At 62.1% G+C, this 10,770-nt stretch overlaps 1 protein-coding gene across 1 annotated transcript; it reads right to left on the reverse strand.

The window, feature by feature from the left end:
* Nucleotides 1-298: 298 nt before the first annotated feature.
* Nucleotides 299-8,297, reverse strand: CHST13 (carbohydrate sulfotransferase 13). The gene is given in 14 exon segments (XM_045534737.1): nt 299-491; nt 493-544; nt 546-646; nt 649-816; nt 818-841; nt 843-944; nt 946-1,035; nt 1,037-1,099; nt 1,102-1,173; nt 1,175-1,216; nt 1,218-1,284; nt 1,383-1,525; nt 2,252-2,331; nt 8,192-8,297. Coding segments are annotated over 14 exon segments (1,188 nt in total). The 5' UTR covers nt 8,283-8,297; the 3' UTR covers nt 299-398.
* Nucleotides 8,298-10,770: the final 2,473 nt, after the last annotated feature.

Genomic DNA, 10,770 nt, shown 5'->3' on the forward strand with positions numbered 1-10,770 from the left:
AGGAGGCCTCAAGTGACAGCAGGGGCAGACCCACAGGTGGACAGCCACCCGGGGTGGGGCCGCACCTAAACCGGGCCAGGTGTTCCCTGCACCCTGGGAGAGGGACAGCGTTGCAGGGCAGGGGACCGTGTAAACGAAAACTGGCTGTCACCGCGTCTGAGCTGCCGCTTCCTCGCTTGCCCGGGAGGGGTCCCCCAGCTGGGGGTTTGGCCTCATGCCTGTCATGGTCCCCCTAACCTGCTTGTGTGCCAGCCAGGGACCGGTGCGTGCCGTGGTTCTCAAACAGGGGGTCCCTGGGGTCTTGCCAGAAACGCGCAGCGCGCTCCGGTGCCACCGCGGATCTCCAAGCGGGCGGTCGCAGCCGGCCGTCGGGGGCGGGGGGCGGGGACGTCCCCGCGCTAGTGCAGCCGCAGGTAGGAGGGGACAGAATAGTTGAAGAGCAGGAAGTCCAGCCTGTAGAGGTCGTAGAGGCGCCGCTGGTAGAAGGGACTGAATGTCCCGGAACAGACGCGCCGCCAGGTCGCGGGAGGAAGGTGGCGGGCGCTCTGGGCGGCTGGCGGCGGCGGGCGCGGGGAGAACTGAGTCCGGGCGCGCCGGCCAGGCCCAGCACGAAGGCGGCGTCCTCGGCCAGCGTCTCGAACTTGCCCCCACCACGTCGTAGCGCACCAGGCACGGGTGACACAGGGCTGTTGCAGCGCGTTCCCAGTGCTCGTTGAAGGGCTCGTCGCGCCGCTAGTGCGCGGGGTCCAGCAGGTAGGCCAGGAACTCGGCGAAGCGCACGTCGTGCCCGCGGGCCACCGCGTCCGGTCGTGTGCGCGCCGGGCCGCAGTCGCCGCACGATGACGCGTGCCGTAGCGCCGCTGGAAAGCCACCCCCGAGGGACGCGCCAGCTTGCTGCGGTAGGCCGAGGCCAGGCGCTCGAAGGGCTGGCGCACGAACAGGAAGGGCCAGGTAGGCGCGCAGGCGACGGTTGACCTCGGCGGGGCCGAAGTCCGCCAGCGAGGGCAGGCGACCCGGCGAGTGCGCCTCGTGCGCCGGAGATGGCGCGCGGGTCCCCTGCGGGCGCGGGTCCGCTCAGCGCCAGCAGCACGCGCTTCCACAGTTGGTGCAGGCCACCTTGGGCACGTAGCAGTACAGCAGCCCGTGCGCGTCGTCCACCAGCACGTGTCGCAGGGTCCTCGGGCCGCAGCAGGCGCTGCCGGCGGGTTGTGTGGCGGGCTGCAGGCGCGGCGGAGCAGGTCGCGCCGCTCCCGGTGCACCTCGGCCAGGGCTGATCGCAGGGCCCTGCGTTGGGGACACGACAGGGGACAGATGCGCAGTTGCATCCGGTGTGGTCCCCCGGACTCCGGCTGCGCGCCCGGGGACTGGGGACCCGGCTGCACGGGGTTCTAACAGCATGCTTGCCACTGCGCACTGGGGACCCCCGGGATCCATCCTGCACCCGGGCTTGGGGACAGCAGACTCCAGCCTTGCTCCTGCTGTCCCGGGGAAGGATGTGACCGATCACAGGCGCCCTGGCAAGGATCTGGGACCGCATCGGTGTGCGCTCACGGCTGCGCCCAGGGACTGGGGGACCCGACTGCGCGGGATTCTAACAACAGCTGCCACTGCGCACCGGGACCGCCGGGATCTATACCCGCACCCGGGCTTGGGGACAGCAGACTCCAGCCTTGCTCCTGCTGTCCGGAGAAGGATGTGACCGATCACAGGCGCCTGACAAGGAACTGGGACCCGCATCGGCCAGCGCTCGGGTCACCAAGGATAGGGACTCCGCGCAAGACGGTCGCTGCGTTTAATTCCGCGCAGACTTGGAAAAATGCAGCCACTTGCCGGCTGCCGGGGTTCGAGTTGACCCATAACGAGTTCGCTAATGTGTATTCATGAATGGCCGCTGTCCCTTTGGGTCCCCGTGTCTCCCTCCGTCCCCGTCCCCCCCCACCCCAACTGGAAAATTCTAATCTCAGCGCCGGGGCGGCAGGAAGCTGGCCCTGTCTGGGCCTATCTGGGGCGGGACAACAGCCAGCATTTATGTAGCACCTGCTGTGTGCCCGCCACCTTGCCAACCCGCCCCCCAAGACTGGCGTTTGTTGCTGCTCTCTGGGCGGAACCTGGGGTCGGGGAGGAATCCCCCTTCTGGGCCCCCCGCGTGGGGTCTGGTCCCACGACAGCAGGTCTACACTGGGGCCGTGGCGTCCCCACGGCTGGGGATAGGGACAGTCATCCCCCCAGGGGTGGGGATCTGACCACCTACCTGGTCCAGGTCATGCAGCATCTGTAGGGGACTCCTGTTCCCAGCGAGCCAGCCGGAGCCCAGGGCGCGGCTTTGAAATGCTGCGGGGCACAAGGACAGAGGTGTTGTCACCGCTGTGTCAGAGGGACCGACGTGGAGCTGGCGGGCTTGGCCAAGCATCTCGGCCCAGGTGACCCACCTCTGGGACTCAGTTTCCCTCTGGTGTCCTGCCTACCTTCTGGGGGCTTAGTGGAGTACGCTGACAGGGGCCCTAATGCATGTCCTTGGGGATATGGTGGCATCGTCATTCCTTGGTGCCATTCCTGCCGCCATATCCTGCTCTCTGAAGCTGCAGGGTGCCAGGCAGGAAGGCACGAGTGGGCAGGCGGGACGCAGCCCACCGGCCACCCGGGAAAGGCCCGACCACCCAGCCGGGCCCACCTCCGTCCGCCCCTCAGCCCCGGGAGGACCGGAAACACGGTCCCACGGAAACTCGTGCAGCCATGTTGCCATCAGCATTATTCATGACAGCAGGAACACGGAAACGCCCCAAATCCATCCCCCGCTGGCGACGTGACCGTCTCACTGTATCCTCGGAGTCACAGAACATCGAATATTCCCGGGAAGAGCATTGCGGGAACTCAGGAATGTAGGAGAAGAAAATGTGGCCGGGCGCAGTGGCTCACGCCTGTCACCCCAGCACTCGGGGAGGCCGAGGCGGGAGGATCGCTCGAGGTCAGGAGTTCGAGACCAGCCTGAGCAAGAGCGAGACCCCGTCTCTACTAAAAATAGAAAGAAATTAGCTGGACAGCTAAAAATATATATAAAAAATGAGCCAGGCGTGGTGGCGCATGCCTGTAGTCCCAGCTGCTCGGGAGGCTGAGGCAGGAGGATCGCTTGAGCCCAGGAGGTTGAGGCTGCTGTGAGCGAGGCTGACGCCACGGCACTCTAGCCCGGGCGACAGAGCGAGACTCTGTCTCAAAAAAAAAAAGAATGCATCTAGAAGAACAACGGTTTCTACAACCCTCCGCGGTCAACAACATGCAAAGTCTATAAATGAATATATTCGCCGAAAACATTCTAGAATTTTCCTTACGACGGACTTCTGGGAGGGTTCAGCGGCTGCTTGTGTCTCGGGGTCATTGAGAGTCCCAGCACTTGGACTTGTGGCTCCGGACTCAGACTCAGGGATCCTGGACGTGTCCCAGGGACACCACTGTCATCAGAAAGTGAACGGACGACACAGGGCAGCCGTGTTGCCCAGTCCCTCAAAGCGCGGGGAGGCCACAGGCCGGGTGTGGCCACCGCTGGCCCGAGTGTAGCAGCTGTCACCGCGTGCTGAGCTGGCACCGCTCCAGGCCGCTCTGACAGGAGGCGGGGGCCTCCTCACCGCCCTGCAGATGGCAGGTGTCCCTTTCCCCGGGGCCACGGCTGGGGACCGAGACGAGGCGGGGGCCCACCAGCCCGGGTCTGTGGGCAGGGGTTGGAGCTGCCCCAGGGCCCCACCGTTGGCAGTTCTCGGCCTTCCGGAAACACCAGCTCTCCCGCAGGGCCTCTCAGTTCCCGGCCAGACCACAGCCTGCGGGACAGTGGGTCCCCGACAAACCCCAGGGGCCCGTGGGTGGAGGGCAAGAGGGGACAGGAACCAGACAGAGGCCCAGAATAGCTGCGGCCGGTGATTACACGGCTGAACCGCCCTGCAGAGCCCCGCCCTGGACACCACGCAGACCCGAGGAGCTCGGGGCCCCGCAGACGGGCGGGCGGGCTGGCATGCAGGGGACAGATGGGTGCCTTGTAGATCCCTGGGTGCAACCCCCCACTCAGGGCCACCCCCCACTGCTGTCGTCCCAAACCCAAGCCCCCTTGGCCTGTACCCTCTGCCCCCAGGCCCTCCGCTGGGTCGGAAGGGGTGGGAGCAACAGGGAAGGAGCTGCCCACGGTCTGGGGGAGCCCAGGGTCCCTGCCCGGACGTGCACACAGCGGACGGGACAGCCCCGGACTCGAAGGCAGGTCTCGGTCCCCAGCCAGGGGACACCCTGCAGTGCTCGGCCCCCGGCGGACACGGTGCCAACCGCAGTGTGCGAACAGCAGACCCTTGGGGTGGCAAGTGCCCAGCACTGTGCTTTGCACTTTGCGTCCCTCGGCGTGCTGGCTTTTGGCAGGTAGAAACTCATATCACCCCCATTTAACAGATGGGGAAACTGAGGTCAGAGGGACAAAGGGACTTGCCAAGGCCTCACAGCTTACCCGCTGTGCCAGAAATGGCATCCAACCCCAGGGCCCAGGCACCCCTGCCTGCACCCTGATGTCCATGCCGTCCTGCCTCTCGGGCACCCACGGCCCATGCACACGTTGTCAGTGCATTTACACGGACCGATGGGGAAATGCCAGCTCAGGGAGGGACAATGGGCCGGTCAGCAGAGGACACCTGCAAACACCACGCCCACCCCACCCCCCCGCCAAGGAAGGGCTCATGCCCCCCCCTTTGCAGGGCTGAGGGGCACAAGTCACCTTTGGCAGGGACACCCCCGGTGCAGCGAGCGGAGATTACGACATGGCTTCTGGTTAATCAGTTCCAGCCGGGCAGTGTCGCAAGGCCGGGAGAGCTGGAGGGGCCAGGGGCCAGGGGGGCCTCCCTGCTGGGTCCCCTGTGCCCCATTCCCCTCCCCCAGGGACATTGTGGGGTGATCTTTGCACCCCAGAGCCAGAGACATTCCTTCTGGGCATCAAGCCCAGGGAGGGACAACTGGGCAAAGCCCTTCACAAGTAAAAAGCAATTGTGAGTTAGTTTTTTTTTTTTTTTGAGAGAGAGACATAGAGATCTCTCTATGCTGCCACTACTGGCCAGGCCCGTGGCTCTCCCTGGGACAAATGTCCCCTCTGCAAAGAGGGCCCGTCCGAGCAGTCTAAAGCAGCACCCCACGCCAGGACTGTCCCCGCGCCCTGCTCTGACGTACTCCTGGCAGTTATTCCCGCGGAATCATCTGGTTTGTGCACAGGTTGACCCTTCTGGAAGGTCAGTTCTACGAGGAGGGGGACCGTTTTGCTTTCCTGTAACCCTTGTACCTCACCCAGTGTCACTGACTATTTAAAGACCGATAATGGTCACTCACAGCCATAGGAAGAGCTCCTAGCCCGCCATTCAAGGCCGTTCATGACTGAGCCTCAGCCTAAAGTATCTTTCTGGCTGCCACCACCCCCCCACCCCTCCTTCTCGAGGACCCAGACCTCTGCCCACGACACGTCCCTTAACACACCAGGCCATTTTGTCCGGCCTTCTGTCCGGCCTTTCCCTCTGTCTGTAGTTTCCTGTCCGGTAAACTCCTATGCAGCCCTCAAAGCCCAAACACAAATGCCCCTGCCCTGCAGAACGGAACACAGCCCCCGGGACTCCAGCCGCAGCTGTTGGCGAAGGAGCCCTCTCTTTTAGCTGGGGCCGCTGAGCTGGTGAAGCTGAGGGTGAGGCCACCGCAGAGACCAGCCGAAGCTAGAGCCGGAGCTGTCCTCTGAGCCCCTGGGGTCTGTCTGTGTCCACGGCAGGGACACCTGGACTGTTACCGTTGTCTGCGGGTGGCTCCCAGTCTCGGGTCCCTCACTCGCTGTGGCTGAGCAGAGCCGGGACTGCGGAAGGAGTCGGTTGCAGACCAGAGCACTGAGCAAGGGACTAAGGGAATGCCACCGGCCGGGGGCCCGCGGGGGCTGAGTGGCAGGCGGGGGACACGGGGCAGCTGAGAGGCTCCAGCTGCCCGCCCGGGCGTCCTCCAGCTGTGCCAGTGTGGCCCGGCCCCTGTGCTGGAAGGTTCCGCAGCGGGGAGTCCTCGGGGGGCCCTAGTGGGCTCCAAGCCCAAGCCCATCTCAGTCCTCAGCCACCTGCCACAGCCCTGGGGACTCGGCTGTCCGGCAATCTTTGGGCGTTTCTGCACGTATTCTGCGAGGGACCCCAAAATGGCATTTCGTCAACGCCTGTGGATGCTTCCAGGGCCGTGCAACTGTGGTGTGTCGCCCACCTGCAGGGGACCGTGGGGGACCCACCCACCTGGGCCGACGGGCTGAAATTCCCCTGAGGCCCCCGTAGAAGCGCTCACAGGCGACAAACCACACTCCTTCAGCCGCTCCCATCTGGGGCCATGGCTGCAGGGACATTGAAGCCGCCCCCCCTTAAGGCCATTTCCAGAGGTGACAGGCAGCGGGGTCTCTGTCTAGCAGGCCTGAGGCCTGGCAGGAAAAGACCTGCCCCCAGCTGTGTCCCCTCCCCTCAGCCGGGGGGACAGGAAAGAGCTCCCCGGAGAGGCTGGACGAGTTGGTGACATTAACCCTTGTCTGTCTGAGGCCGAGGGTCCTCTCGCATCCGACGCCGCGGCCGAGCCCTGAGGGGACAGAAGCCACTGTGGCCTGCCCTGTCCCAGCTCCCGGGTGACCATCTGTCTACTGAACGGGTGGCCGGGGACAGGGACGGCCGCACGCCAGACTGCGGGGAGACGGGAGGAGCACCCCCACGCGGCCGGGCGGCTCACGGGTGGGGGGAGCTCCATGCCCAGGGCTGGCCTGCTGGGTCTGGACGTGCAGGGGACAGGGGACAGCGAGAATGACAAGGTGGATGGGCAGGAGCCTCCCCAGCCCTGCTCTCCTCCCCGCCCCCACTGCCCACGGTCCCCGCCCGCCCTGGGGGGTGGCTAGTGAGTGACTCCCTGGGACTGCGTCTGGGAGGCTCCAAGGGTCAGCCGCAGATTGTCACAGAGCTGTGGGGGAGGTGGGCGGAGATGTCCCCGCCACGTGCACACGCACATGCACACACATGCACACACGTGCACATGCACACATGCACACACGCATGCATGTGCACGTGCACGCACACCCATGCATGCACATGCACACACATACATGCACACATGCACACACATGCACGTGCACATGCATGCACACACGTGCACATGCACACACATGCACGCATGCACACGCACGTACACGCACACATGCACACACATGCATGCATGCATGCACGTGCACATGCACGCAGGCACATGCATGCATACAGACACACACGCATGTACATGCACGCATGCACACATGCACACACATGCACGTGCACATACATGCACACACACATCCATGCGTGCACATGCACACGCATGCACACACGTGCACATGCGCACACACATGCACATACACGTGTGCACACATGCACATGCATGTGCGTGCACACACGCACGTCCACACATACACGTGCACACACATGCACACGTGCGCACATGCACACATACACATGCACACACGTGCACACACGTGCACATGCACACATGCGCATGCACACATACACGGAAAGGCAAACAAAGCAAGACGTCAGGAAATCAGGGCGCCGACCGGGCACCTCCAAGCCCAGGCATTTCCGTAACCAGCACCCGGCCCTGCACACCCGTCCCCCGGCCTCTCCGGCCTCAGTTTCCTTCGTTGTGACATGGGACGGTGGGAGGATCTGAGCAGAGAGACTCAGAGCGGAACACTCAGCACGTGTCCGGCTCCAGCAAGGACTCAGCCCTGCAGGGTCAGGACTGGCTGCCTCAGTTTCCCCAAGGGAGATGCAAAGGAGCCCCGAGTCCTTCCCAGTGGGGACTTCGGGGAGAGCGGGACGCCCCTCCACGGCCCGCACAGGCTTCCAACGAGGGGCTCCGGGGGGGGCGCTCAAGGAGTGGGGACAGGACAATGAGGTCCCTCCGGTGACTGGCCGAACGCCGGTCCCCACCCGCAGCAGACCGGGTCCCCAGGCACCCAATGGTCACCTCTCCCCGCGGCATTGAGAGACCCACTTCCGACGGGGACCAAGACGGTTGCTGGCGCGCGCGCGCGGTATCTAAGCCTTCCTGGGCCACCCCGCCCCCAGCCCTACCCTGCCCCCACCCCAGGTGGCAGGTGTCCCCGCATCCCCCCACCTGCCACCCTCCTCCGTCCGTCGCGCGCACTCACCGGGGCGCAGGGCACGGGGCACCGCGCACAGGACCAGGAGCGCTGCGCCCAGACAGGCCAGCGCGCGCCACCGCCAGCGGGGTGTCCCCATGCTGTGCCGGCGCCGGGTGGCCTTGCTGTCCCGCTGGGGGCGGAGGGACCTGGCCTGCCAGCCCCGCCCGGCGGCGCGTACCAAGGCGCGCGGCGCACGGGGGGTGCGATGGCCCAGCCTCTGGGGCCGGGGACACGGACGGGGGCGACGGTGGGTCAGCGTCCCCGGTCGCCTTTGTAGGTCCCCACCCCAGAGGGCGCAGGGGACCCCTGTCGCCGGTAAGGCCCTGCCCCTAGAGCGTGCGCTGGGGTGCCAGAATCCACCCAAGGCCAGGAAGGGTTGTCACAGTGGCGTGGCTCCCCCACCCCCAGGACAGTGTTCTTGTCACCGTCCTGTGAGTGGCTGGACTTTAAAGTATGTCCCTGTCCCCCGCTGCCAGACACTCAGCAAGGGAGCGTCAAGAATTCTCTGGAAGGGAAGTCTAAGGCTGCAAAGCGAAACGGGTCTGTCTACACTCGCGGAGACAGACTCTTCTTCTGTGTTTTGCATTTCACACGAGTATACGCTGATGCAAACGCCCGTTATAATTACTTGTGACTCTGTGTCACCAGTTTTGGGGGGTCTGGCTTTTCCCAGACACGGACATAACTTAAAGGTTCGGTTCCAGACGTTTCCTTTCTCCTGTAGGTTTGATGGGCAAAGTCACCGATTATGGTGTTTTCTATTTTCTGGCTGGCGACCGCCGGTCCGCGGTCTAATTACCCGCTTCTTCAAGACCGAAATAACTGTTTCCGCTGGTTCTTTTTTCTTTTCTTTTTTTTCTTTTTTTTTTTTTTTTTTGAGACAGAGTCTCGCTCTGTCGCCCGGGCTAGAGTGCCGTGGCGTCAGCCTCGCTCACAGCAACCTCAGACTCCTGGGCTCAAGCGATCCTCCTGCCTCAGCCTCCCGAGTCGCTGGGACGACAGGCATGCGCCACCACGCCCGGCTCATTTTTTCTATATATATTTTTAGCTGTCCAGATAATTTCTTTCTATTTTTAGTAGAGACGGGGTCTCGCTCTTGCTCAGGCTGGTCTCGAACTCCTGACCTCCAGCGATCCTCCCTCCTCGGCCTCCCAGAGTTGGTTATTTTTTCTGTAACTATTTCCTCCTCCTTGTTTTTCTGCCTCTATCATTCCTCCTGTCACCTCTTGTTTTTCTGTCCCTAACGTCCTCTTGCCTTTTTGCTGCTTGAGATACCAGAGCCCCCCCCCCGCCCCTGGGGCCACCGTGGGCTCAGCCGAAAATCCTTAGACGCCCTCCCTGCTAGTCCCACTGCCCAGCTGTGTGAGGTCGAGAAAATCCCTCACCCTCTCTGTGCCATTTCCCTGCACTGATTTATTTGCCGGTTACTGCCTATTTCTGGCAAGCGACTCTGGTTTTGGTGACAGTGGCAATATAAAAATTCTTTGCTATCCCATTTGTTTACGTTTGAAACGTCTATTGAAGGAAGAAGATTAAGGAAATGGTAGTTTTGCTGGCTTTTTTATTTATTTTTATTTTTATTTTATTTTATTTTATTTTATTTTTGAGAGAGAGTCTGGCTTTTTAATTTATTTTTATATTTTATTTTATTTTATTTTATTTTATATTTTATTTTATTTATTTATTTTTATTTATTTTATTTTATATTTTATTTTATTTTATTTATTTTATTTTATTTTATTTTATTTTATTTTATTTTATTTTATTGAGAGAGAGAGTCTGGCTCTGTCACCCGGGCTAGAGTGCCGTGGCGTCAGCCTCGCTCACAGCAGCCTCAACCTCCTGGGCTCAAGCGATCCTCCTGCCTCAGCCTCCCGAGTAGCTGGGACTACAGGCATGCGCCACCACGCCCGGCTAATTTTTTATATATATTTTTAGCTGTCCAGATAATTTCTTTGTATTTTTAGTAGAGACGGGGGGTCTCGCTCTTGCTCAGGCTGGTCTCGAACTCCTGATCTCGAGCGATCCTCTCGCCTCGGCCTCCCCGAGTGCTGCGGTGACAGGCGTGAGCCACCGCGCCCGGCCTCTGCTGGCTTTAAGACATGGTTCCAAACGGTGACAGTGGGTCTCCAATGGCCGAGGGGTGGGAGATCCAGTTCCCAGGGAAAGTCACAAGCTCCTGATCATGACTCCCGGCCTTGGGGACCCTGCCACTCACACCCGGGACGCATCCCTGCCGGTCCCAAATTTCATTTAAACCTCACTGGCCACATGTCTGCCCCCGGGAGCCCTGAGTGTGAGTCTTGGCCTTCCGTGCTGCCACCTGGTGGCCAATGTGGAGAATAACATTTCAGCCCATCTTTGGGGACGTCCCCTGAGATCCCACCACTGGGGGGACCACGACAAGAAGGTCTTGGGTCTTGGGGTGGGAGTCGGGTGCTTGGCTAGAGAGGACACCCTCCCACGGGGTCTTGGTCAGGGACAGGCTTGGGGAGGAGGTGACATTGCCGCAGAGATGTGACCCCGGGGAGGTGTGCATCACCCAGGTATCTGGGCGGGGGGGGGGGAGTTGGGAGTTGTTCAGC

This window comes from Lemur catta, chromosome 21 (assembly GCF_020740605.2).
Source record: "Lemur catta isolate mLemCat1 chromosome 21, mLemCat1.pri, whole genome shotgun sequence".
Taxonomy (NCBI): domain Eukaryota; kingdom Metazoa; phylum Chordata; class Mammalia; order Primates; family Lemuridae; genus Lemur; species Lemur catta.